The 27746-nt window shown below is 57.0% G+C and overlaps 1 protein-coding gene across 2 annotated transcripts; it reads left to right on the top strand.

Annotated features, from left to right (window-relative positions):
* Window positions 1-27746, top strand: EPHB3 (EPH receptor B3). 2 transcript variants are annotated; one of them, XM_071565947.1, is made up of 16 exons: window positions 1-175; window positions 13379-13443; window positions 13807-14479; window positions 21715-21870; window positions 22021-22356; window positions 23102-23226; window positions 23385-23553; window positions 23649-23754; window positions 24158-24210; window positions 24387-24509; window positions 24600-24847; window positions 25089-25304; window positions 25396-25545; window positions 25640-25833; window positions 25998-26153; window positions 26486-27746. In XM_071565947.1, exons 1-16 carry the CDS (start codon window positions 79-81, stop codon window positions 26592-26594), a joined length of 2976 nt encoding a protein of 991 aa, XP_071422048.1. In that variant the 5' UTR covers window positions 1-78; the 3' UTR covers window positions 26595-27746. The 2 variants fall into 2 exon arrangements, with proteins under 2 accessions (XP_071422048.1, XP_071422047.1); XM_071565946.1 differs by having other exon boundaries at window positions 24113-24210.

Raw genomic sequence — 27746 nt, 5'->3', positions numbered from 1 at the left:
GTGGCGCGGCGGCGAGAGGAGTCGCGCGTGGCGCCGAGCTCGGGACTGCCCGGCGGGGCCGCCCGCACCGCCCCCGCCATGGCCGCGGCCCGCCCGGGGGCCCCCCCGCCGCCGCCGCCGCTGCTCCCCCTCCTGCTGCTCCTGCTGCTCCCCGGCGGCCGCCGCGCTCTGGAGGGTGAGTACCGGGCGGGCGTACCCGCCCGCCGTGCCGGGGCCCGGGCGACCGCGCACAGGCGCACGCACCCTCCGGGAATGTCCCCGGCCCGCCGACTTGCCGTGGCTCAGCTCGACCCGCCGTGACGCCGCGGACGGCCGGTTGTCCCCGCCGGGAGCTCGCCGCCGCAGCCCCGCTGCCCGCGCTCAGCCGCCCTCAGTGGGTTTCAGAGTCAACGCCCCGTGGAACCGATCCCGGCGCGGCAGAGCCTCGCCGTCCGCGGACGGCGGTGCTGGCAGGAAGCGGCGCCTCGTTGGATACTCGGTTCACGTTCCGAGGCTTTTCGCCACGACCAAGAGGGCTGGAAAATTAATATTTCTTTCAGTGGAACCTCGCGGCGTGCCAGAACTGGTGGGGCCGCGGAAAGACTGTCCGTGTGCCGTGTCCGGCTCCATCCCTTCCCCGGCAGGGCTCGCCGCGCCCGCCGGCTTAACCCCCGAGGCTCCAGCATGGGACCGCCGAGGCGAGTGGCCACGCGTGCCGCATCCGCCTCCGAGCGGGTCTGCGCTCCGCAGGTCGCCCACCCCCGAGTTCGGTGGAGTTGGGAATAGACCGGGGACTAATTCTTTCCACCTCGGAGGGTGATCCCCGGTGTGCGCGGTGTCAAAGCACCCCCGGCTTTGAGCGAGGGAAGCGGCTTTCGGCCCCGCTGAGGGACGGGGGATCCCCGGGCGAGCGAGGCGGGGTCACTCCCGAGTGGAGGAGGAGAAGGGGGCCGGTACAGTATTTTGTCTCGGCACAAAGTGTGCGGGGCGCCGCCCGGGAGTTCCAGGGTCGGCGGCGGTCCGGTGTCTGGTAACCGAACCTGCCGCCGGAGCGGCGGGAGGGGGCTGGGGAGCGAGGGAAGAGAAGGGAGAAGCCCCAGTTGGAGCGGAGCTGCGGGTGCCCCCGCCCGGGCGGAGGACGGCGGGGGCTGCTCGGAGGCGATGTCGTGCTCGGGCTCGCGCTGCCGTCGCCCCGCGTTGCGGGGTTCGGGCCGCATCTCCGGGGGTGGCCGTCGGCAGGAGCGCTCCCCTGCTGCGGTGGTTGCGGGGACATCTTTCCTCCGGCTTTGGGCTTTGTAGAAAGTTTAGAGGTTGTTTGTTGCGTACATTCCCTTTCATCGTTCCTCCGTGCGATTTTTTTTCCCTTTAAAAGAGAAAGAAAAATTTTAAATCCTTCTCTTTTGTACACCGTAGACTCCTAGACTCGTAGACCAGAGCTGCGGGCCTGCCTGGTGCATGAGCTCCTGGCTAATCGGGAGCCCCGCAGCAGGAGGGGAAGGGAAAAGCCACCGGCACCCAGCCCTCCCGCGATGGAGGTTCCCAAGCACCCTGCTGGACTGGTAGGGAGGATGAAGTTGCGGGCAGAGAGCCCAGCAGGGCCCCATGCTTGCGGGCAGCCCTCGCAACCTGCTTCCCATCAGCGGTTTGGGAACTGGGGAAGGATAGCCGACGTGGGGGCTGGCAACACCAGCATGCATCACCCAGGGACCGTTCTGCCAGTCCCTGGGGAGGCAGGGAGCCCCAGCTTCTCCCCCACCTCCGTCTGGGAATGGAGCAATGGGAAGAGTCGAATGGAGAGAAAATAAACAGCCCCTGATGAGGAGTCACTAGTTTATTTCAGCTCACAAAGGTGTGGAGGGGTCAGAGGCCGAACGCGCGGTCCAAGAGGTCAGGGCCCAGCTGGGTGCCAGCCCTGTGGGACTCCTTCAGGGCTGGCTGGCAGCTGCCCAACAGTTTTGGGGCTGGTCCCGATTCCCCTGCAATTCTCTTGTCGTTTCTTTTCTTGTTTTTTCCCTTTACTCTTGTTCAAGCTGGAGGGAAAGTTGCACCTGGCCCAGAAAGGCTTCTGCCTTGACCAGGTTTGGGAAGCCGCTGCTCACAACAGGGTCATCAAGCTCCTGCACTTCTGCTGCGTTGGGCATTTCTGTCCACACTCAATGCTGCTTCCTGACGGGGACCAGCACGTTCCAGCGGTTACTGTAAATCTTGCCTTCACGTTTCTTTGGATATTTTAGTGCTGATCATAAATCTGGTGTGGCCATAAATCTGCATGCACGTCCTGCAGACAACAGCAATGAGCAGTCCCGAACCCAGCCACTTTACTGTCCTCTCTGAGGGGCAGCAGGCTGTTCTTGGGGCTGGTGCCGGACTGGAAGGGCAGGGGGCTTTGGGGCTGGATGGCGCTCCCTGTTCCCAGGGGGTTGGCGGGGAGTTGGGTTTCTCTACAAGGCCCCATGGGGATGGAGGGGAAAAGCTGTGCTCGGCAGCAGCTCAGTGAGGGCTTTGTGCTGCCGAGAAGAAAATGGTTTCTCTCCAGATCCTGTAAGTGCGCTGGGTCTGTTTGAAGTCACAATGTGTTTTTCTTCTCCGGTTCAGCAGTCCCAGGCTGGCTGCAGAAGGAATGCTCTATCCGGGGGCAACAGCGGATCCTTTCTCCAGTGCAGGGGTTTGAGCTGAGGAGTTTGTCCCGGCAAGGCTGTGGGAACAGAGGCCCTGTGGGGACCAGACACGGTGGAACAGCATGGGGAATGTGCTACGTTCCAGGTCCTTGCTGACCGTCTGAGGGTAAAAGCCCAGGATTCAAAACACCCTGGCCCAAGGAAGTGTAGACAGCCACAGGCTGGATCTGCCTGTCGCCCTGGGGTTGCAGGTGGGCTGGGGCAGGAACCTGCTCTCCCAAGGAGCCACTCTCCCAGGCAGTCTCTGCCCTGAACAGCCTCTCTGGTTGCATGACTCCCATTTAAACTTGGGGTTTCCCACGTGCTTCCCCATGAACCCCTGTGCAGAAGCACTGTGTTGCTGCACATAGTCCTGAGCCAACTCAGGCTGGAGTGAAACGGCCAAACCCCCCAACACAGAGGATTTCTAGGCATTTTCCTCATCTGGACAATGCCCAGTGGTAGCTCCCAGACCCCAGCCATGTGTAACGCAGCCTGACCACGCTCCTCTGCACCGGCAAACCCCTGCTTAATTGACCTCTGTGCTGGAACTGCCAGGTATTTTCTTGGCAGGGAGATTTGCTTTCCGTTTAATTACTTTCCAGAGAAATGCCATGTTTCTCGGCGGGGCGATGGGGGAAGTTGGCTGTGCTGTTTTATTGACGCTTGGGGTAGGGCTGTGAAGGAAAGCAGGTCGTGGAGCTCCGCTACACTCGCTAGATTCATTAAATCTCCCATTCCTCACTAAAAGCTGCACTCGAGGAAGCCTGCCTGTCCGTGCTCCCGAGGAGGGGAGGAGAAGGGCTTTCCTTTGTGTCAGGCAGAGCATGCAGAGAGCTGGGGAGAGGGAAAGCTTGCAGCACTGGGATCCGTTTGCAGCCCCGCATTTTTCTCTTAATGTACAACAAGGCTATGGCTGTGGGGCCGTTCCTGCCCGGCCCTTGCAATTGGGAATAGCGGCCTTTGGTTTTTAAGGAATGAACCGAAACTCCTTGTTTTGTTGTGATGACTTACTGCAAGAGATATTTGGGGAAACCAGTTGGTTGCATTTTCTTTCCGTGAGCCGTTTGCTGCTGCCACTGGAGCAGGGATGCTTGGTGTTTAATTAAAACAGCCCCGGCAATCTGAATCACAGACTTGCATGTTTTTAAAATTGTAGCTGTTACTGTTGTGCTGAGTCAAACTGGTTTGTCGGGATTAAGCGTCTCTGCCTGGGAACTGTGCAGGGGGAAGGGTGCTGGGGCAGCCCTGGGGTCGGGATCCCCATTCCCAGCTGGTGCAGACCACAGGGTGGGTGTCAGTCTTCCCCCGTGGAGAACCTTGGGAAAAGGGGGACTAATACCCAAGGGCCATGGAGGAGCTGGTGGCTGCCATCCCCGCAAACTTCTCTGTGGTTGAAGTCATAAGGCATTGGTGTTGTTTCTGGGTCCGGTGTATTCCCATGCAGCATTTGGGGGATGGTGGGGACGGGGGTGCCTTTCCACGGCCAGGCTCCTTGCAGAGCCACGTACAGCCCCACGCCCCAGGGTATGGGCTGCCATCTTGAAGGCCAGGCAGCCTGTTGCAGTGACACTCCCACCCGACTGGGACCGTCCCACTGGAATTCGTGTTTAGGTTTTTTGTTGCGTTTTTATTGTTGCTCCAAACCCAGCCCTGTGCTCAAGGTGGGCGGTGCTGGCAGCAAGGCATGGGCCGTTCCCTCTCAGAGCTGAACTCCATGTGGGAGCCATTTTGTAGGACGGGCATGTGAGTGTCCTGTCTGGGGAGGGACATGCTTGGCACTGTTGGTGAAGCCTCATCCTCTCGTGCCTGGGCACCGATATCACCTGCCCTCAGAATGGCCACAGAGGAGTTGTGGGGCCGAGCTTGGGAGTTCGGCAACATCCCCCTCCCACAGGGCCACATCCTCTTCCCACAGTGCCACCTTTCAGTGGTGCCCACTTTTCCGTGGGTGCAGCCCAGCCCTCCAGCCCGTTCTCCCCGAGGCAGGAGGGAATGAGCCCAGTGCTGGCTTCGCATGGCTGCCCTGCTGAAGAGGAATGGGAGCCATCTTGGGAAGAGGCTGGAGCATGGCAGCAGGGCCGAGCACCAGCCCCATGGCCGCTCTCCATGCGTGTGCCAGCACGTGCTGGCCGGGAGTTCTGAGCTGGAACAGAGGGGACCTTGCTGTAAGGGTCACTTAATTTTATTTTTGCCCATCGCTAAGCCCCACTGTGGGGCCTGGCGTTTTTCATGCATGTGGCAGGAGCTGTTGACAAACACCTGTTTCCCAGCCCCCTCCCCAGGAATGCCCCATGGGCCCCACGGGGGCTGCAGTGCCGAAGGGGTGGGCAGCAGGGATGTCCCCTCCCAGGGGAGACCTTCCCCGGGACTCTTCTGCCCAGCGGCAGCTGCAAGGGGATTTGGGCCTCCCTGTTCCTCTGTGAGGTGTGGCCATCGCAGGGGGCTGCCAAAACCCATCCCTGTCCTGGGGAAGGGACACTGTTGTCCCCATGTCCCCCCGCCCAGTCATGTGTGTCTCTCAGGTTCTCGGTGCCTGCCCCGCGAGGGCTGGGGCGCAGGGGGGACCCCGCAGGGGGCGGGGGCATGCACACGCGGCGTGCTATCCAAGGCCTTTTTTTATTAATGAGAAAAATGTGCAGGGCTTGAACGATCGCCAGGAACAGATTTATTCTAGTTCCCCAGAAATTAAACTGAAATGAAGGAGCGAGTCAGCCTGGCCCGGCACCCCCTCCTGACTCTGTGCTTGTTTTAACTCTGGAAGAATCTGACTTTGGGGGTGGGGGAGGCGGGGGGGCAGGGGGGCAGCAGTATTTGGGTTTAAGCAGTTCCAGATGGGCTTGGTGCTCTCAGAGAGCCGAGGAAGCAAGCAGAGAGCAGTGCAGAGATTTGGGTAACTGCCCCAGGCTGTAGAGAGGAGGGAGATCTTGGCAGAAACTCCCGCACTGCGCTGCCGGGATGGGATGGAGCTTGGCAGCCGAGCCACCCGTCTGTGGGGCGAGCCTTTGGATGTGTACCGAGTAACCTTTTTTGGGGAACGGGTGGGGCTTTTTACTTTTAAATATCATTACTCTTTCTCTGCACTTTCTAAAAGTACAACCTGCAGAAAAATGGAGCTGGAGGGAGAGAGGGGCCTTTTGGATCTCAGCCTGCCACAAATGGTTGCCCTGCAGAGGCAGGTCTGCTGCACTGACTGCCTCCTCTTCCTTCCCTCAGGGACTTTGGGATGCTATGTCCACCTGCACCAGCCCACTTCACCCTGGTGGCCCTGTGGGGACACCTGCCCCTTGAAACCACAGCCACAGGGCAATGGAGGTACAGACGGAGGTGGCAGGAGCATCCCCTCCATGGCTTATCCTGGAAGCAAGGGTGGCTTTGCAGACCGATTTCCTACCTATGTCCTATTCAGTGGCATTCACAGCTCAAACAGGTCTGCCATCTCCTGATTAGATGAGTTATTTCTGTAGTAGTGGAGGACAACGGCATGGCTATCTCTGCTGAGTACAACGACCTATAAATCTGTCCTGCCTGCTGGCCACAGAGGTCCTGCTCGCCTGGCATGGCTGGTCACTTTGTCCCCATGGTAGGGAGCTGCAGTGGGCAGCCCCTTCCCCTGGGCTAGACAGGGACATTCCTGTCCCGAGTGGGCAGCAATCATTTTAAGGCCAGCAGTGTGTCTGGCAGCAGGCAGGGATGAGAGACTGTCTGTGGGGTCTGTCCGTTCCCCTTGCCCACAGTCTGGCACAGCAAAAGCATCTTTTCCTCCTGGGCAAACTGAAGCAGCAAGTACCAGCAGACATCCACCATGTGGGCAGGGATGGCAGCTCTTCCTTGGCCAAGCTGACCCTGGTGTAGCACACTGGGCTCTGACATCCGAAATCCCCGTGGTATTAATAGAACAGTAATTGCAGTGCAGGATTGGACTCAAGCAGCTGGCTCCCGTCCTCTCCCAGCGTCGGTATGGCCTTTCTGCAGGACTGGAACCTGGCAGCAAGACCTGGCAGGGTTTGGGCAGCAGGCTGCATGTGTCCTTGGCGTGCAACTGCAGGGCGGGACCCCACTGTCCTGCAAAAGTCCCAGGTTCTGAGTGCCATGGTTCAGAGGGGGATGCACACAGTGTGATGCTGGTGGGTTCTAGTGCCCACCTTGGCATGGTCCTGCTCATAAAATGGCAGAAATCTGCCCTTCCTGCCTCCATCCAATGCATGACCAAGAGGAGAGGAGCACCCATCCCTCCTCACATCCCAGGCACTGCCACTTGATCTGACTTTTGCAGAGCTGGCACCTGTCCTCCCTCACATGCTTCAGTCTGTCTCACGGCCATCAGGACACAGCTCCTGGCGAGGAGCACGTGGCCGGAAAACCCTCTTCAGCCAGTTAGCGGCTGGTGGGTCGGCAGCAGGGCAGGGAGGGGTGAAGGGAGCACTCCTGTTCGCTCCGTTCTGCATTCCAGGCAGTTCCCACTCATCTGGGAGAAGGTGCAAGGCGTTAGGGTTGGATGAGGGGACTATGAGGGAGATGCAGCAGGCCAGTGGCTTGGAGCTGTGGGCATGAACTTAATACCCCAGTGCAGATATGGGATTGAGAAATAGAGGATGCATCCTTGGAGCATTCTTGGAATTGGAGTCTTGGGCCTGCTGTGAGCTTAGCGTGGTGCTGGCAGGGCTGGAACCAGCAATGGTGAATGATGCTGGGACTGGTAGTGCTGCCCACCCTTGGCTGGGCTCTCCGGGCAGGGACTGCCTGCCTTTGTGCGTGCATGCGCGGTGCGCGTGCAGAGGGGCCTTAATCTCAGTTGGGGCCTCTGGGCCCTGCCATAATGCAGAAATAATGAGTCTATTATTAAGTGCCCATAGTACTTCTTCACTCTGGTGGCTCGCCTCCAGCAACAGGCAGAACCTGCCCCGCTTGAAGTGGATGTGTCATCATTTGCCTCAGCAAATCCAATCCCCTTTGATGATGGGCCAAACGCCCTTGGCATGAAGGGCCACAGCTGTGATACAGGCCCCTTTTTTTTTTTTCCTTTTTTCCCCTCCTCTCTTCCTTTTGTTCCCAGTTTATTGACAAGTCACTGGCTTGTCCTGGACCTGGGGCAAGTGTAGATTGGTGGGACTGGGTGGTCAGAGCCTCAGTGCCCCACTGGAGAAGGATGGGGCGGGTGGCTGGCTCCCACGGCAGTCTCACATCTTCCCCCTCGGCACTGGGGAGCAGCAGGCGCCCTACTCGGCATAAGGACAGGTTCCCAGCGTGGGCGGTGATAGGGAGTGCTCCAGCCCTTCCCTTGGGCTGAACCACACCGCCTGGCCTGCCTGGCCTGACAGCCGGGGAGGGCAAGGGTGGGACCAGCACGGCCCCCTGGCCTTGCACTGGGCACAAGGGTGGCCAGGCGTGCAGGGGGTCCCCGGGAGAGATGGCATTCCTGTGGGAGGATGAGGGCATGTGGGCTGTGCACCATGCTGGCAGTACTGCCAGCCTCGTCCCTGCAGAGGGAGCTGGCAGACAGCGCCTGCCAGAACCTTCTCAATGTTCCCAAACCCTGTGCCTGGCACCTCCACCATGGGTACCCCCTGCCCACCTTGGGTACTGCCAGGTCTGCTGATGCCCTGCCTGCTGCCTCCCTCCTCGGCTGCAGTCTTCCTCCCTGCTCTCCTGGCTCTCAGCTGCATCAGCAAGAGCCTCCCCTCCCTGCAGTGCAGCTCCGGCACAAGGGACTGCCAAGTGCCAAAACCTGCCATCATGACAACTCCTGTGCAGTGGTGTGCTCCATCCACAGAGTATGCGGGCTGAGCAGGACAGGAGATCTTCCTCAGTGCAGGCAGCGTGTGGAGTCCCCTAGCCTTGGAACAGGACATCCCCTGTGCAGGAGGAGGATGGATACAGGGTTTAGCTGGGGTCAGAGAGGGAAGAACCCTCCTGGAGGAGGAGGGATCCAGGTGAGCGGCATGCTTCAAGAAAACGTGTTGCGGGGTCTCCCAGACCTGACGCACTCACAGGGCGCTCCGTGTGGCTCAGCTTTTGTGTACGGGAAACGCTCGTCAGCGGGAAAAGTGCAACCTCAGGTTCTCTCCCACAGGCAGCTCTTTGTTCCGAGATAAAGGACCTTACACCAAAGGCCTTTTGTGCTGCTGCTCAGAACAGTGCCCGGATTAATTGTACCGATAGGTGCTTGAATGGGGAGCACGCAAGGCCACTCGCTCCTGCCGTAATTATCTTCACAACCAAGAAGGAAATTAAAATATGCTGGGAGATGCCCCTTTTGGTGGCTTTTTGACTAGCAGGCAGTCACCAAGATTTAAAATGCATTCCCAAACGAGCTGCTTTTCCTTACAGAAGAGAAAAGGGTGGTGGTGAGGGTGGGAGGCATCTGGCACCACTATGAGCAGCCACTGTGGGGAAACCAAGCCACATCCTGGGGCAAACAGCCCAGCTATCAATGGTGTCTGCCAGAGCTCAGCATGGGGCAAGTAGCCCCTTATGGCCAGTCTGAGCCCCACACTGGGCTCCTGTGTTGTGTGTAGCTCCCAGAGAGCATGGGCACGTTGTTGAACAGGTTCCTCTGCAGCAAGGCTGCGTGGGCGTCTTTAGTAACTTCCCTCCCTTGCCTTTTTCCGGGATGCTCTGGGCTTGAGCGAGCTGCCTTGTCCTCATCAGGGCACGAAGCTGGCATCCTACATTGCCAGCGTATCCTGATAAAAGCTGTCAGTCCCTGTATTCAAAGGAGAGAGCATTCAAATTGGAGCCTGTTGGTGGAGACGATTGAGCCTTCCCCAGTGGCTTCATCTTGAAAGAATTTTGATACTTCCCCCCCTTTTCTGGCTCAGCCATTGCTGCTGCGCGCGTCTGCCGCTCAACAGTGCGAGACGGGCTCTCTGGGCCTCTTAAGGGGGGAGTTCAAACGTTTTCACTGGCCTCAGACCATGTACGGTGCATTCCTGAGCCTCTGCACCGGGAGAAAAGGGTCCCGGGCTCCAGATGGGTTCTTACCAGGGCTTCAAACACCCAGTGAACTGCTGGGGACTCTATGGAGGTGATGGGAGGGCTGCTGGTGGGGCACGCCTTGTCTTTGCAGCTCAGGATGTGCCTGGGAGGAGACTTGCAAGGCAGTGAAGAGGCAGCTGGAGTGATGCTCAAAGGCCTGACCAAGGACTAAGGCTCTTTCTCTGTCCCGGGATCCTACTCTGCCATGGAACTTCTGCTTTTATGTGGGGTCAACCATGGCCAGCTGCACTCACTGAGCACAGTGAGTCTCCTGCTCCATCCCTTGCTTTTGCCCAGCTGAAGGTAAGGAGAGGACAACTCCCAGCACTGCAGACAGTGATAAAGCAAGCCTTAGGGTGACTTCCCCAAGCTGGTGAAATTGGGAGCCAATTTCCCATTGACTAATGGGACCAGGCGCTCACTGTGATGTGTAGGATTGAAGTGGCTTTGACTCACTGTTCAGCCAGCCCCGACGCCATTCACGTCCCTTTGAAGCACCTCCAAACCTGAACTGCACAGGGAAATCACCAGTGATGCCCCTCAGCCCACCTCTGGCACCATGCACCAGAGGAAGAGAGCAGCTGGCTGCTCCTGAACTACTGAAGTCCAGCGCTCGGGCTCCCCACCCTGGCCACTAGCATATGCCCTCTTAGGGGCAGCCAGCACTTGGCATGCCCCAGAGTTTGTGGGAGAGAGGATGCAGGTTCAGTGCTAGGCCGCTGTGAGATCTCTGCAACAGCTTTACAGGCAGAGAACGGTTTCTGTGGCTCAGCTCAGCACATGCCACCAGCCCTGTGACCACATAGCGCAGCAGCTCATGGGGCCATCTACCCACGACCCTCAAAGTGGCAAGCTGTGAGGGTCTGGGAAGCTCTGCTGACCCCACTTGGGTCACTCCTGTGGCTGCAGGAAACCCCCTCTGCCCTCTGTGCTCAGCCTGTTTCCTTTAGCTGAGTTGCTCAGTGATTTTATTATTTCCCCTCCCCACTCTTTCTGTGTGGTTTACATGGCTCTTGTGCCAGCAGCTGGCTTGGCTCTGTCAGTTTTTTCTCTCCTCTGTTGGTCAGATGGCAGATGCTGCCAAATTAGGATTCAGGCAGTAAGCCTCCTGTCCAAGCTGAGGTCCTGCCCAGGACCAGTGATTGTGGGGAAGGACGCTGCTGGAGGGGACGGCTGCCATGGCAAAGTCTTCCTATATGTGGCCTGCTGGAGTGCAGGAGAGTTCCTGCACACCCTGGATGGGTTTGGGAAGCAAACTACCCCCAAGGTCTGGTCAGTCCAAGCTGTGCTGAGGCTTGCCACAGGATCCTTGTGTTGCTCTGCTTGCGGGCGCACCCTGCACTCAGATCCCCATCTCCTCAGCCTGACTCACGGCTGCAGCCGCTCATCCATCAGCAGCCCCAGCCCTGAGCACCCGGGGCATCCCTTCCCTGCTCCTCCTGCAGAAACACCCATCAGCCACCCGTGCCAGCAGTGGGGCCCTGCGCTGGCTGGACCCACTCAGGGTATCCGCACCGGGACTTGGCAGCCCAGCACTGTCAGCGCCGAGCACACACTTGGCTCTGCTTGCCGCCGGCATGGCGTGTCTGGGCCCTCAAGGCACCACTGTGCCCTTATTAGGGCAGCCAGCATGGGGCTTGTCCCTTGGAGAGGTGTGGGCAGCCCCACTCTGGAACCTGCCCCCCCATGGTCTGGCATTGCCTGCCCACCCTGGCAACCACTCCATGCAGGGATCTGGGGAGTGCAGCATCATCCCTAGGGGTACCTTGTGGCCATGCAGAGCTGCACTTGGGGTCCTGCGGGTGTTCAGTAACTGATGGTGTGGGAAATGGGAAGGGAGAAGGATGGCAGTTTTCTGTGTTCCCTAGGCAGGTAGTGTAATAGGACCAAGCAGAGGCTGCCTCATGGGTGCCCATCCTCTGCCCTAGCCCTTGTCCATTACCCCCTTGGCAGAGGACTCCTTACTTCTCTGCCTTTGTTTTTGCCAGATGCCCCTGGTTTGTGTTTTTGAGAAACAGCAAATAACCACTGCCCAGTGACCACCTCTGCATTTGCAAACCAGACCTGGTGTCTCTTGTAAAGACTGCCCTCCTGCCCCTCTCCCGATGAGGAGCTGGCACCATGAGGGGTTTTCCTCCCTATGTCCCCTGTGCCATGTCCACTGCCAGTGCCACCAGCCCATGATATGACTGTGTTTGTGTTTGCTCCAGGCAAGCAGCCTGGACAAGTAGCAGGCTCACTGGCCTGGCTGGGAACCTGGCAAACCTCGAGGCAGGTTGGATAGCCCACATGTCCCCAAATGTGTTTGTTTATCTGTGCCACAGTGGCACCCACAGCCCGTGCTCCCAGTCTGTCTGTGGGTGCTGGCGCAGGAGCTGCTGGCGGGTCTCCCGAGGGTGGGACACAGGAGGAAGGTGTTTACCTCCAGCTGGGCTTCATCCGAAACCCTGCAACGCGTGAATATTTCCTTCCTCCTCCACACTTCCTCCCTGGCCAGGTCAGCCTGTGTTTTTCCTGGGGTGGAAGGAAAGAAGTTGAAACTGCCTCTTGCTCTGGGGCTGAGGCCTGGTGCTTCAGCCAGTGAGAGTGAGCAGCTCCCAGCCTGCTGCTAGTTCTAAGGGCTGGAGATCCATGGCTCCATGCCCCTTGTCTTGGGCCTGGATGGGATGAGGGATGGTCCCCCTTGGGGACCTGCATAGGCTTTCGGATAGGGGCCTGCAACTGGGGAGCAGGATGCCCTCATCAGGGAGGCATTTTGGCGCTGGTCCCAGGTCCTGCTTGGGGCAGACACCAAAACCCCTCTGGGCACACATGGGTTTTCAGGCATTTGCACCCTTCTTGCGCCAAAATCCCCCTTAACCAAAGAGTGGGTCCTCTGGACCCACAATCCACACACCCCCAGGTGCCTGCTCCCTTTCAAACAGCCTAAAGGCCATCCCTGAGTGGGGATCACAGGGCCAGGAACCCACAGAGGGGCCACAGAGCATGTTGCTCTGCTCTCATCGTTGTGTTTCGCTCCCAGTTTTTGCGTGTGGTGCTTGTGCGGAGCCATGCGGCTCTGCCCGGGATTAGCGACAGCTGCCTGCAATTGCAGCTCTTCCCAGACAAGCGTCTTGCTCCCCCAAGGCTGGGGCTGGGGCTGTTTGGGGAATGCTGCCGGGGTGGTTTGTCTTGTAGTCTGCTCCAGGAATGTTGGCCAGACGGTCAAATTCTTCTCCCCTCTTGTAAAATGAGTGATGTGGGGCGTCTCTGGGAGAGCAGCCTACCAGTCCCTCCTCCTCTGGATAAACCTGCTTGGCCCGCACCACCCTGTCATGGGAACAGGCCCTTTCAACCCCAGCCACAGTAAATATGCGCCCTGCCAAAGCAGAGGGGGAGGGTGTGGACGGGGGGTACTCGGTTTCCCTCCTCTGGCATCCTCTCTGCTGGCCAGGGAGCACAACTGGCTGTGCCAGTGGCTGGGGGTGAAAGCCTGTCCCCATCCTCCCCTCGCCACCTGGCCATCTCCTTGTCCTCCTGCTTGCTTGCTCCAGCACAGCTCTCCAGGGACGCCTTGCTCTTCCTGTTCTCCTGATAGGAGAAGAGAAATCTGGAGTCCGTCTGTGCTGCTTCCCCCTCCTCCCACCATGTCTCACCCCCCAAGTTGCTGTTTTCCACAGAAATGTCAGGCTCAGCTCTCCTCTCCCCCACTCCTCCTGCTTTATTTCCCTCTAATCTTGGCCTTCATCTCCAATTACTTTTTTCTCTCCTTCCTCTCTCTCCAGAGACCCTGATGGACACGAAGTGGGTGACCTCTGAGTTGGCATGGACAACTCATCCAGAAACAGGGGTAAGTTTGGAACCAGCCCTGGTCCTGACCTCCAAAGGGCACAGCTGGCCCTGGCCCCATGGGAATCAGGGTTGGTCACCAGTGCCTTTGTGGAGCTGGCTGCATCTTTCTCATTTCCTCCCGTGCTTATCTTCACCTCATAAAACCATCTCCTTCTGACTCCATGCCAGCAGTGTAGGAGTGCTCTGGGCCCTGGCCTGGCTTGCTCTTAGTCACCTTGATGACCAGGAGGGTTGTGACAGGTGGAGGTGCAGCTGCTGCCTTTCTCTGTTGCATGTTCCCCCCAACTCTGTGACATCCACAATGTGTCCATGGCACTGATGTCCCCAGCTGGGGATCTAACCCTTCCCCTCTTGCTCACAGTGGGAAGAAGTCAGCGGTTATGATGAGGCCATGAACCCCATCCGCACGTACCAGGTCTGCAACGTACGGCAGGCCAACCAGAACAACTGGCTTCGCACCAAGTTCATCCAGCGCCAGGATGTCCAGCGTGTCTATGTGGAGCTGAAATTCACTGTGCGGGACTGCAACAGTATCCCCAACATCCCCGGCTCCTGCAAAGAGACTTTCAACCTTTTCTATTATGAGTCAGATACGGATTCTGCCTCTGCAAACAGCCCTTTCTGGATGGAGAACCCCTATATCAAAGTGGATACAATTGCCCCAGATGAGATCTTCTCCAAGCTGGAGTCTGGCCATGTGAACACCAAGGTGCGCAGCTTTGGCCCCCTCTCCAAGAATGGCTTTTACCTCGCCTTCCAAGACCTGGGAGCCTGCATGTCCCTCATCTCTGTCCGGGCTTTCTACAAGAAATGCTCCAACACCATTGCTGGCTTTGCTGTCTTTCCGGAGACTTTAACGGGGGCTGAACCCACCTCTCTGGTCATCGCACCAGGCACCTGCATCCCCAACGCAGTGGAGGTGTCTGTACCCCTGAAGCTGTACTGCAACGGTGATGGCGAGTGGATGGTACCTGTGGGAGCATGTACGTGTGCCGCTGGCTATGAGCCAGCCATGAAGGATACCCAGTGCCAAGGTACGCACATGGCAGAGTGATCATGGCTTTTGTCCCCTCAGATGGGTTGATGCGGTGTAAGTGGTTTTGCATTGACCTCGGTCTGGTTTTGGAGGCTTTCCCCTGAGGAGAGAGCAGGATGGTTTATCAGAGGACTGGTCTGCAGTTTGACTCAGAAGCCTTAAAGCTTTTATGTGGTGCGGTGTCTGCTGTGATATACTGGATAGCAGCCACCAGTGCTACGCTCTGCGGGATGCATCTCTTTGCAGCTCCAAGTATGGTCCTCAGCAGGGATCCAGCACATTTAAGCCCCTGAGCATTACCAAAACCTCTCTCTCAACCCTGTTGCTGTATCCAGCATCTCCCCTCACTCCCTCCTGGAGTGTTCATGGCTAGATCAGGTGATTGTTCCTGGCAAGTGTGATTTCATGCTGATTGTGCAGAGGCACTCAGAAACCCTGATGGTGAACAGGGCTCCACTGCACTGTGGGAGAAGCCACATGGATGCATGTACCCCCTGACAGCACTGAAAGCTAGGAGCAGGTAGTGTAGGAAGCAGCATGAAGGCAGGAGATCAAAAGCTCCTTGTTCCTGCTTGGAATAGAAGGAAGCACGTCCTTCACATGGAGATACTGGGGTTGGAGAGCCACCATAGAGCAGAATAACCCTGTGTGGGTCCTAAAGCTGCCATGCACTCCCATGGTAACTTTGTGTTGCTCTTTTAACTCCAGTTTGTGTGTGTTAATAAGGAAAACTCTACCTGGGTGGATGTTGCTCTCCCTTGGGGTGATTTTTTTTTTGGGAGCTGTTTCTACCAGACAGGACCCTGCCCTGGGGTGGCTGGGGTTTAGGGCAGAAAGGTCACCGTTCCCCTTGGCTGGAGGCACTGAGCTGGGAGTGTGATGCTGGCTGGGCCCCCAGTGCTGGATGCCTCGTGCTCGCCGATGACGGGATGCTTGGCGCCGGCCCTTTGCTCTTGGCAGGGGCCATGCGATTCGGAACGGCCCGTGATGTGGGGCTCGAGCCAGGCTGGCCTCTCTGTTGGCTTTGGGAGCAGTGTAGCTGTCAGCCATGCCGCTGTGGCTAGTGCGAGAGAGCTTGGTCTCCAACAGGGCTGTGGCTCTTCCAGGTGTCCAGAGCCCCCAGCGCCATCAGTGCCAGCACAGCCCTGACTTCAGTGTCCCAGCCCCTCACATCAGTCTTGAAAGCAGCCAATTTGGCTACTCCTGAAGCAGATGGATGCCAGTGCCAGGCATCTATCCACACTTAAAATTGTGCCCTGGAGTCCATGTGCCTGGGAAGCTGGTTTCCTTCTTGCTTGGTCTGGGAGATCTGAGACTATACAGGGTGTTGGCTCTTTCCCAGAAGGGAATGGGATTTGGGCACAAGGTGACACCGTTTCCAGCTGGCATCTGGGCTGTGCCAAGCCAGCATCCCAAGGCAGGACTGAGGTCTCCTCAGTTTTGGCTCAGGGCATTGCTGGAGCCTCGGGCAAGGTCCCCTCTCCGCATCCCCCAAGCTGGACAGACCCCCATGTGGCAGCTTTCCTGGCACCTTAGATTTCCTCCCACAAGCCCCAGCTTCTTCTGCAGCAGGCAGGGAAGCCACGCTGAGCCAAGGGCACGTCTCCATCCGGCAGCCTGCCTTCTTGCTGGGCAGAAACGGCGGTGTCCTCACGTTTCTCTGGGAAAGTTGTGCTGCGCCTGTAGGATCAGATTTTCCGCCATATGATCGTGTGTTTTAAGTGGAAACAGCTGAAGAAGGGCTGGGAGAAGCTGGAACTGCAGTTCCCTTTTCTGCTCTTGGCTGGATGTTCCCTTACCCCATTTTGACAGTCCACCACCACTGAGAAGGCTCCCAGTCCCCACGTCATGGGGAGTGGTGTGGATGTGGCCCTACGGAGCTGGGATTTCATCACTCCTGTCCTGGGGAGCCCTCTGAGGCTTCACTGCACAGCGAGCAGCACTCCAGAGTGCCAGATGGCATTTTAATAAATAACAATACCCAGTTACTGCTTAGATGGGATAAGCCCTGTTGTAAATCTCCCCCTTTCCCTAGACTTTCAGCGGCCTTTGAAGATCTTCCCCTCCTCCTTCTCCTCCTCCTCCTCCTCTTTATCTCCATCCAGAGCCAAGATTAGACCTCGCATTCAGACCTGTTACAATGCAGCTTGTATCCCAGTCCCTCGGGAGCAGAGGGCTCATCCTGCCTGGCTGAAGACAGTTCCTTTGGCATGCTTTGTAAGACAATACGCCAGGCTGGTACCTGGCACTCTAGTCCTGAGTTGCCACAGCATTGATTTGGCATCTCATTCTCAGCCTCATTATCTTTATTTAATTAGCACACGGCCCTTCTGGGGGTTGTGCTGCTTCCCACACACTCCCTGCCACGCAGAGCTGCACAGGGAGCTCTTGCAGGACGAAGAGGAGCTGCTGGCCAGGGAGGGGGACAAAGACTCCCATATACCTCCACAGACAGGGACACTCTGCATTTGCACCCTGAGCCCTGCAGCCCCTGGTGTTCAGCCTTTCCCCTAATCTCATCCCTTCTCCTTTTGGTCAACAAGCACCCAAACTGTTCAGGAGATTTGATGTCAAGGGGCTCCCCCAAAGTGTTTCTGGACATGTGCTCCTGTGTCAGATTTATTGGGGTTTGCACCCCTCATGTTGCTGGTTTCATGCAAAGACAGAAAGGTTTGGGGTCTGGCTGGCTGCTGTGCCAGGGGGAGCAGTGAGGCCCCTCCTCACATGGGCCCATGTCCATGGGGTGTCCTGGAGAAGGGCCACAGTGCCCCCAGAGCCTACACCCCATTCAGGAAGAGGACTGAGGCTGTGTGGTGCAGTCTGTGGATACTCAAACCATAGGAGCACCTGAGGTGACAGTGTCCAGCCTGACACCATGCTCTCTTGACACGTATTTCTCGGACTTTTTGATGTCCCTTTTCTCATGGCACCAGCCACTGAACATTTGGGCACAGTCAGTAGGTGAGTGCAGGTCAGGCTGGGGCCAAAACCAGAATTTTTGCAAAAATAAATTTCCTTTGCAATCAGTGACTAATGGAAACATCACCCTGAATTAAAGAAACAAAAATTGCCAAGCAAGCATTGCACTTGCCAACTGTTTGCAGCTTTGCATTGCAACATGGGCTTGCTGCATGAAACCCAGGAAGTGAAACTGCCTGGAATTAATTGCCCGGGCTCCCAGATCAAAGGCAGCAGCAGGGAATGCAGGGAGAACTGCCGGTTTATAGCCAGGCAGCTCCACAATGGGTTACTTGTAACACGTTCGAGGAAATCTGCCCCTGCCGTCCTGCCTGTGACCCATTGTGGCTTGAGAGACAGCTTTGCTTATTGAATTTTTTTCCTTTTCTTTAGAAAAAAGAAAAAAATTAGTTTTCCCGCCCATTCTTTGGATGCCACTTCAAATCCTCGAGGGCTCTTTCCCTTCTCTCCCTTCAGATTTACTCCATCCACTTTTGGACTGCACTGGTGTGAAATATTTTCACCCAAAGTGTGATTTTTTTGTTTAACTAACTGCCTTTTTAGAGAGGCTTAAAAACAGAGTTACCACCTCGGCTATAGCCAGGCTGTTGCTTCCATGGTTCTGCTCCATCTGCAGCCACTTATGACAGCAGGAAGGGAGCGAGCCGTGCAGGTTCATAAAGCACAGTTCATCCCAAGCAAACTCCTGCCTCCAATAAAATTACAGGGTTGCTGGGCAAAGGGATATGATCAGTTTAATTTATCCACGCTGAAGCAAGAGATTCTGCTTCATCCTACAGAAAGAGAAATGTCTGAAAGGATGCTGGAAATAGTGTGGTGTGAATGGAAAAGTGGTCAAGACGTGAGGCATGGTAGTTTGGGGCTAGTGTTTCCTGATGTGCCACGACTATCCCTGCCTTTCCCAAGGAAGGGAACCCCAAAGTTTTGAGGCACACAGGGTTAGTTGCTGCTTGCCTGCATCCTGTGCAGTAGTGAAGGATGCCTGGTGCCTGTGTTATGAGTCACTGCTTTCTGCTGCTGCCAGGAGGATTTTATTTTGGTGTTTTTTTCAGCTCCGTTCCTTGGATTTTATTCACCAGAGTGGGGATCATATTTGGGAATAGTGCTCGCCTCTTTCCCCAGCCCTGTGCTACAGCTCTGTGAGGCAGGGTCAGGCCCTGGAGGTTGGCAACTGATGAAAATCCCAGAGGGACTGCCAGGAGCAGCCGGATGGCTGGGGTTGCCAGACTGTGCCATGCCGAGTGTGCAGTGCCCCATAGAGGGTGCAGGAACAGTTTTGCAGTAGGGCTGTGTTACTGTCCTCCTCCCTCCCACACCTGCACAGATCCCCTCTGTGGCCAATCTCCGCTGTCAGGCCAGACTGCCTCTCCCTCCCAGCAAACCAGCAGCTCCTTTTCAGACTGAGGAGCTCTGCTTCGGTTCCCTGACCTGTTATCCTGTGGCTGTCAGTGACTGTCATGTTCTCCCCAGAGGTGACCGCAACACAGCACTAGATGTGATCTGTATGCACAGGTTCAGAGTTGTGTTTTTATTTGAGGACACTTCAGCAAGAAAAGTGCTTATGCAAAGCTCTCAGTAGGAAGAGGGGAGCCTGGCTTCCCAGCTCCGGCTGGATCGAGTCACGTTCCCACTCCGGAGCTCCCAGGCTCGTTCCGCGGCATGCTGGCCAAGACAGTGGTTGTTGTACAGGCAGTTTCTTGCAGAGAAGAGATGACACAGTGGCTTATCCACCGGGGACCTGGGATCAGCTTTCAGCTCGGTTACAGCCTTCAAATGTGGCGACTGAGAGCTGTCATGCTGCCACCGAGGTCTTTATGCTCTGATTTATTAAGCAGAGTTGGAAACTTAAATACTGGAGTGCATCTTGGCCTCGGTCCCTCTTCTGATCTTCTGCTTAACAGGGCTGGGTCATGGTTTGCCCCCCTCCTGCCAGGGTGGCATGAGGATGCAAAAAAACGACCTCCACGCCCTGTGCCTGCACTGGGCACTCCTATGGGGTGGCAGGCAGCTGCCTAAGGACAGCTCTACCTGTCCCTTCTTCCCATGTCAGGGAAGTCACTGCCCCTCCATGCCCATAACCCATGAGGCACCAGCTGATACTGCATGTGCAGGAGGCCAAGTGCCCTCATCCCTCCTACACGCCTTGAAGAGCACCTGGCTGTCCTCAGCTGCCATGCCAGTCAGACTGTCAGCTTGACACAAGCTCTGGTTGTTCTGACTTCACTTTCCCTCCATCAAGCCTGTTATTTCAGGGGGTTTTGTCCCTGATGGATCTGGGCTCCTCTCCATAACCAAAGCATGTTTGGCAGCTTTCTGAGCCCCGAGAGTTCCTGTCCAAGAGGTTTCAGTCATCTCTCATTCCTCAACAATCTGGTTCCTTATGTATGAATCTGCATCCACCCAGTTTGAACTGCCTGGGACTCCAGCTGGGGTGGGTCTGCCTGTGCCAAGGCTGCTCTGCAACCTCTGGGCATCTGCTGTCCATGTAAAGACACATTTTGGGGTGACCAGGGTGTCCCGGTCTGGGGAGATGGGAGCCCTGGACCTGCTGGCCTCCCATTGCTTGTCAAGGAGCAGGTCTGCACACTCCTTTGCCCTCCAGCCTGCAGAGTCGGGACAGGCTAAGCTTTCATTTCCAAGGGGGAGGCCCAAAGCCTGGGTGAACTTAGGTCAAGGAACTGGAGTGAGTTGAGCCATGTGGTTGGTCCTGTTTTGACCAAAGAAGAGTCTCCTTGCCAAAAGGCTCACACCCTGGGAACAGGAAGCAGTTCCTGCCACCCATCCAGACAATGGAGCTGGAGAGCACACAGTCCCCTCCGTGGCAGTGGGACACCACCCCCAGTGAGGGGCTGCTCTCATATACACCTGCCCAGCAGCACCATGCTGGAGTGGGGCTTCTCCCTTGGAGCTGCTTCCACACAGTGTCTGGAAAAAACAGGGGCCCAGGACAGCACTCCGGACCTGCGTGCAGGTCCCTGCAAGGCCAGCCTGGCAGCCTGTGACTCAGCAGCACTCCACGCCCCATGTGGGGCTGCAACCAGCCAAAAAACTTCCATGGAGGGTATCAGGAGATGCCTCATAGCAGGAAACTTCCGCCTGCCGCAGCCTGGTGAATGAAGCACCAGGAAATCTCCCCATGTTTTCAGGGTGATGTGTGACAGGCGTGGGAGGTGGGACAGAGCTGCCTGCTTACATGCCCTCAGAGATTCCCCCCAGCAGAGCGAGGAGGATGTGACCTCCTTCGGGGCAATTGGTGCTGATGCTGCCCCAGCTGTGGCAAACAAGGTGATGCCAAAGCAGAGCTGGTGCCAGAAGGTCTCTCATCCGGCTGCAAACACAGAGCACAGAATCTGCTTCCTTGGGCAGTACTGTGATAAATTGGGCTATTTTGAGGTATGGGTCAGGTTCCCAAGGCTACTGTGCTCCTCACCTCAAGTGCTGTTAATCCTTTCACGTGTCCCTCATTACAAATAAACACCCTGTGGTGCCAGTCGGGCCATATCCCAGGACTTATGGCTCCTTAAAGGACCCTGATCGGAAGCAGAGGAGGGAGGTGGCAGTGATGCTGAAGCAGCTCTTTAGCCAAGGACCTGCAGGAATGTTTTCATCTCGATCAGCGCTCCACTTGAGCTGATCTCGGGAGGTGCCACCGCCCTGGGGCTGAGAAGTGGCTGAAGAGCCTGAGGCGGAAGGTTTGGGGCTGAGTGGCTGATTTTGGATGGTGGAGGCCCTTGCAGGGGCTGCTGCTGACAAAGCTGAGGAATCTTTTAATTTTCAGCCTTATTTCTCTGGAGAATGAATCGGTGACCCTGTGGAGGGTGCTGGGTCTGGAAACCAGTGGGGGAAGGGAGCATGGCAAAGCCCTTGGGAAAAGCAGTGAAGAAACAAAACTGACAATATGCTGTCCTGGATGCACCTGCCCTGCTCCCAGTACTGCTGGTGGTGACCAGCTCTTCCCATCCCTGATTACCCTGGGCCTGTTGCTGGAGCACAACATTTCCTGGGCAGAGCTGCATCTGTGCTGGCTGGTGTTCCTGCCATCCAGCAGCCCACTCTTGCCCACTCTGCTCAGGCAGGGGCACCACATCCTGGACATAGCTGACAGTGGTGGAAAGGCTCATAGGTGGCCTGTGGTCTTCAAGCCGCTGATGGAAGATTTGGCAGGGCAGCAAGATTTGTCTGTCCAGCCTTAGTGGGAACAGGGGATTTTTCTGCATTGGCTTTATAATTCAGGTGTGTTTTTCCTTCCTCCAGCATGTGGCCCAGGAACCTTCAAGTCTAAGCAGGGGGAAGGTCCCTGCTCTCCCTGCCCTCCCAACAGCCGGACCACATCTGGAGCAGCAATGGTCTGCACTTGTCGAAATGGCTTTTTCCGGGCAGACACAGACCCTGCAGACAGTGCCTGCACCAGTGAGTCCTCTTCTGGGAGAGGAGGGGAGGCAGGGGAAGCTGTGGAGATGGCAATGGTCTGCATCTGAGTTGGGCAAGTGTGCTGCGCCCACACGAAGTGTGAGCTGGGCATGAGAACATACCATCCCTGACCCCCCATTCTCCCTCCAGGCATCCCCTCGGCCCCCCGCAATGTCATCTCCAACGTGAACGAGACGTCGCTGGTGCTGGAGTGGAGTGAGCCGCAGGACACAGGCGGGCGGGACGACCTGCTCTACAACGTCATCTGCAAGAAGTGCAGCGTGGAGCGGCGCCTGTGCACCCGCTGCGACGACAACGTGGAGTTCGTGCCGCGCCAGCTCGGCCTCACCGAGCGACGCATCTACATCAGCAACCTGATGGCCCACACCCAGTACACCTTCGAGATCCAGGCCGTGAACGGCATCTCCAACAAAAGTCCCTACCCTCCCCATTTTGCCTCTGTCAACATCACCACCAACCAGGCAGGTCAGTGGAGCTGCAAGGGAACAGGGGCTGGATCTCCACTGCAGAGCAAAGCGGAGCTGAGATTTCTTGCTGACAGCCTGGGAGATTGCAGGCCTTTGTGGTGCTGCATAACTTGCTCTCTGCGTCTGCATTTAATCCCTTGGGTGAACTGTCCTCTCTGTTTAACACATGTCCCCAGAGGAGATGAGATCAGTACACATGCAAGTGGAGAAGGGTAGGGTTGGCAGATGCCTTCTGGAGCTCTTAGACCTAGCCCAGAGATGCTGTGCCTGCTGCAGTGGGAGAAGGAAGGAAATGAAATTTCTCCCCTGTGGGCCTGAAAAGGCTCAGCACTAGCCCAAACCTTTGCAGCCAGCCAAGTGCTCTGCTGTTCCCTCCTTCCTCCCGCTTTGGCCCCACTCCAGCATGCTGGTAATCTCCAGCCACTGCGCTCTGATCTGATTTCACAGGTATTGGTGAGGTGGAGTGCAGAACTCCTGGCAAACGGAGGAGGGGAGGGAGCACCAGTTTAGGCTGGCAGGGTGCTTCCCCAGACCACTGCAGCTAGGCATGGGGTGAAGCCCTGGTGCTATTTCTTAGGCTCCCCTTGGTGTTGAGATCACACCTCCTTACAGAAACTTGGGAGAGGCCAGTCTTCTCCATGCCTTTTCACCAAGGTCATCCAGGCAGGTCTTACACTGATGTGGGATGGTGGAGGTGGGAGCCTGGCACCAATTGTTCATTCCTCCCCTGCCTTCTTTCCTAGCCCCATCTGCCGTGCCAACAATGCACCTGCACAGCAGCACCGGGAACAGCATGACACTGTCATGGACTCCCCCAGAGAGACCCAACGGCATCATTCTTGACTATGAGATCAAGTACTCAGAGAAGGTAAAAAGCAGGAGCAGCCTTTTCCTTCCTCCAGCCTTTCTTAGCTGTCCATTAGCACCGTGGCAAAGGGGGTCACTGCAGAGATGATGCCTGGGGAATGTGGGATTCTGCAAACGGGATGGCTTCAGAGAGGTGACACCTGCATGTTTCCCCTACAGCAAGGCCAGAGTGATGGTATCGCCAACACAGTCACCAGCCAGAAGAACTCAGTGCGTCTGGATGGGCTGAAAGCCAATGCTCGATACATGGTGCAGGTCCGGGCACGCACCGTGGCTGGATACGGCCGCTACAGCCTCCCCACAGAGTTTCAGACAACTGCAGAGGGTGGTAGGTACCAGGACTGGGCTGCCTCCATCCCCCAGCCTTCCTATGTGTGCTCCTTCCCCATCTTGACTTTGATTCCTGCCACTCCACCCATCCAGGCTCTACCAGCAGGACTTTCCAGGAGTTGCCTCTGATCGTGGGTTCGGCCACTGCAGGGTTGGTGTTTGTCATCGTTGTGGTGGTGATCGCTATCGTCTGCTTCAGGTACTGGCTTTGCAGGGAAGGGGGGGTCGGAGTTGGGTTTGGGGTTGGTTGTGTGTGCCACAGAACTTTCCCCCTCGCCTGTGGGCAGAGCTCTGGTAGCTCCAGTCTGAGAATGAAGGACTGGACCTACCATGCAGGGGTCCCAGAGCCGGGGTTCTGTGGAAGGACTGTGCCTCTCTTACTTCCCCAGCACAAGCTGGGCTCTGCCATCCTCTCAGTACAACTAGGCCATCTCCTCCCATAGCACCTCAAGTGGAGGGATGGCACTGCATTGGAAGCTGTCAGAGGGAAGGCTCTCTGGCATAGGCTGTCTGTGCTGGGATTTGGAAGCTGGCAGTGAATGTCTTTGCCCCATCAGGAAAGGGATGGTTACTGAACACCTCCTCTCGTCTCCTTTGGGCAGGAAGCAACGCAACAACACTGACCCTGAGTACACAGAGAAGCTGCAGCAATATGGTGAGTATGAGAGCCCAGCAAATGGGCTCTGCCTACGCCCTCCCAATTCCTGCTCTGTGCACAGGTGAAGGGACAGCCTTTGCTAACCAGAGAGGGGTGGGCTGACAGCCAGCCAAGTGGCTTGACATCTGTGACCTGTCCTGCGTCCCTCCTGGTGATGACTCCTGTCCTTGCAGTTACCCCTGGGACGAAGGTGTACATTGACCCCTTCACCTATGAGGACCCCAACGAAGCTGTCCGGGAATTCGCCAAAGAGATTGACATCTCCTGTGTGAAAATTGAGGAAGTCATTGGAGCAGGCAAGTCTTGGGGCTGGGCACAGCAGCTGATGCCTTGCACCCTGTCCTGTGGCTCACTCTGTTGCCCTCCTCTCTCCTTCCCCACCACAGGGGAGTTTGGTGAGGTTTGTCGTGGACGCCTGAAGCTGCCTGGCCGCCGTGAGATCTTTGTGGCCATCAAGACACTGAAGGTGGGCTACACAGAGCGGCAGCGGAGGGACTTCCTGAGCGAGGCCAGCATCATGGGCCAGTTCGACCACCCCAACATCATCCACCTGGAGGGTGTGGTGACCAAGAGCCGTCCTGTCATGATCATCACAGAGTTCATGGAGAACTGTGCACTTGACTCTTTCCTCCGGGTGAGCATCCATGCCCTCCTGCCCTGGACTGGGGGTTACAGCACATGGGGGACAACAACTCCAAGCCCTTCCTCATCTCTACACTGCCACGCAGGTGTCCCTGAAATGCAGCTTTGCATAGACATCATGGGGTGGGAGAAGAGGAGTTGCTGTAGGGAGGAGGAAAGTGATGGTAGCACATTGGAATCCTTCCTCAGTCTATTTGAGGTGTTGCCAACCCCTCTGTTCTCTCCTCTGGTAGCTGAATGATGGGCAGTTCACAGTCATCCAGCTGGTAGGAATGATGCGAGGCATCGCCGCTGGCATGAAGTACCTTTCGGAAATGAACTACGTGCACCGGGATCTGGCTGCCCGCAACATCCTGGTCAACAGCAACTTGGTCTGCAAAGTGTCTGACTTCGGCCTCTCTCGCTTTCTGGAGGATGACCCAGCCGACCCCACCTACACCAGCTCCCTGGTATGTGGCACTTGCGAGGGTTCTATGGGTCTGGGAGTTTGGGGAGATGCCTCAGGTATGTGCTAAATCACTGAGCTGTGTATCCATGCAGGGAGGCAAGATCCCAATCAGATGGACGGCTCCTGAGGCCATTGCCTACCGCAAATTCACTTCAGCCAGCGACGTGTGGAGCTACGGCATCGTCATGTGGGAAGTGATGTCCTATGGGGAGCGACCTTACTGGGACATGTCCAACCAGGATGTAAGTGCTCCCTGGGGAGCTGGGAACTGGGAGCTCTAGACTGGCTGTGGGAGCCAGGCTGGCTCACGGCCTGCCTCTGGATGTCTTTCTGCAGGTGATCAATGCAGTGGAGCAGGATTACCGCCTGCCACCCCCTATGGACTGCCCCACTGCACTGCACCAGCTGATGCTGGACTGCTGGGTGCGGGACCGCAACCTACGGCCCAAGTTTGCACAGATTGTCAACACGCTGGACAAGCTCATCCGCAATGCTGCCAGCCTGAAAGTCATTGCCAGCGTCCAGTCTGGGTCAGTAACATTCCTGTTTCCAGCCATGGCTTCCCCCAAGACCAGGGAATGCTGGAGTGGTTGGAAATAGACTGTGGGAGGACAGGGATAAGAAATCTCCCCTGCTTCCAATTACACCTCTCAGTCCCCTGCTCCCTGTGACATGTGGCTCTCTTGCCCTTTAGCATCTCCCAGCCACTCCTGGACCGCACTGTCCCAGATTACACCACCTTCACCACCGTGGGAGACTGGCTGGATGCCATCAAAATGGGACGGTACAAGGAGAACTTCGTCAATGCTGGGTTTGCCTCCTTTGACCTGGTGGCACAGATGACTGCGGAGTAAGTCTCTGCTTGCAGAGGAAGGAGGAGACTGGGACTGGGGCTGGGGCTGCTGCACACTGTCTCTTGTCCCTTTTCTCTCTGACAGCCAGCCACCTACTCCCACCTGGGCATGTAGTGGGCTGAGTTAAGGCAGGAATTTAGCATCCAGTCCCAAGGCAGTTCAGGTCTGGGGTTCAGCATCCAGTACCCTGGTGGTAGAGGTGCACTGGAGCTTGGGCAGAGGGCTGTAAGGAAGGTGCATAGGTCCCTTGCCTTGCAGCTACGTGGGGCAGGGCCGTGTGCTGATGTTGCTGTTTGTGGGTGGTTGAGTCTTCACCCTTTCTTTGCAGGGACCTACTGAGGATAGGGGTGACGCTAGCAGGTCACCAGAAGAAGATACTGAGCAGCATTCAGGACATGCGGCTGCAGATGAACCAGACACTCCCAGTGCAGGTTTGACCACAGGGGACTCTGCATTGGAATGGACCAATAGAACCTGCCAACCAGGTTCAGTTTGTGGTGCAGCCTAGCTTCCCGTTTTCCCCTCCACATGGCGCTCCTCTGCCTCGGATGGTCGCCTGGGACGGGATGGGACAGGACACCCTTCCCTGGATCGAAGGCACTCATGCTGAGAGGGAGCCCAGCTTTTCGTCCTGTGTCCTGAAGCAGCAAGGCAGCAACACATCTTCATATTGAAGATGGATTATGGGACAGAGATGGCACATCCTGCTTCCCGCCTTGTCTCGGTGCTCATCGGTTTGAAGAGTTGTTCTGCTTCTTGGATTTCTTTTCACCCCGTTTTCCCCCAGTCCTCACTTCCCCTACCTCCCCAAGGCCACAGACTGTTGACCCGTCCGCTGAGTCCGTCAGACACGTCCGAAGCCTTCCCTAATTCTGGTCCCCAGATGGAAGCAGCCAGGGGAGGCCCAGCTGGCGACAGGGCTGGGGCCACCAGCCCCAGACAATCACTCCTCTCCTCCAGACCTGGTGAGCCCTCCACCCAGGGGTCTGCACTGGAATGCATCCAAAGGGAAGGCTTTGCTCCCTTTCTTGGCTTTGCACGCCAGAACCCAAACCTGATTTACTATGCAGGGAGTTAGGCAAAAAAAAAAAAGAAAAAGAAAAAAAAAGAGATATATAAAAAAAAAGATAAGAGGGAGCAGAAAGGGGGGGGAGGGGGACCAGATGTCCGGCTCCACATCTCTTACCCTCTTGGTTCTCCTGGCCGGCTCGACTGCAGAGCAAGGCCATCAGCACGTTTGCACAGGGACCCTCTGCCCCCGGACCGACGGCAGCCGTGCTCCCTGCGAGGGGCAGGAGAGCGGGGCTGGGGCGGGGGCTGCACCGGGGGCCACGGCTCCCCCAGCCTCCTCTTATGCAGAAGGAGCAGGTGCCGCTGACGCGGCTGCCCACTCCTGACACATGCTGTGATTGCTGCCAAAAGACTCACTCACCTTTCCCTGAGGATTCACTGCAGCCCGGTTCCTCCGAGACGAGGGAGAGACTCCCAGCGTGCCTGAATGTGCGTGAGTGTGTGCATGCGTGCGTGGGTGTGTGCTGGCCGCAGGACTGTGGGAGGCAATGGGCAGAATAAAGGCAATAAGAATTTTA

The sequence above is a fragment of the Pithys albifrons genome, chromosome 11 (assembly GCF_047495875.1).
Source record: "Pithys albifrons albifrons isolate INPA30051 chromosome 11, PitAlb_v1, whole genome shotgun sequence".
NCBI classification, from domain to species: domain Eukaryota; kingdom Metazoa; phylum Chordata; class Aves; order Passeriformes; family Thamnophilidae; genus Pithys; species Pithys albifrons.
Note: the sequence above shows the minus strand (reverse complement) of the source record. Positions and strands in the feature narration are given on the sequence as shown.

Coding starts and splice junctions, on each gene's coding strand:
- EPHB3 (XM_071565946.1), top strand. CDS start 79: ATGGCCGCGGCCCGCCCGGGGGCCCCCCCGCCGCCGCCGCCGCTGCTC. Junction 22,357..23,101: donor CATCACCACCAACCAGGCAG/GTCAGTGGAGCT, acceptor CTTCTTTCCTAG/CCCCATCTGCCGTGCCAACA. Junction 25,546..25,639: donor GGGACATGTCCAACCAGGAT/GTAAGTGCTCCC, acceptor GTCTTTCTGCAG/GTGATCAATGCAGTGGAGCA.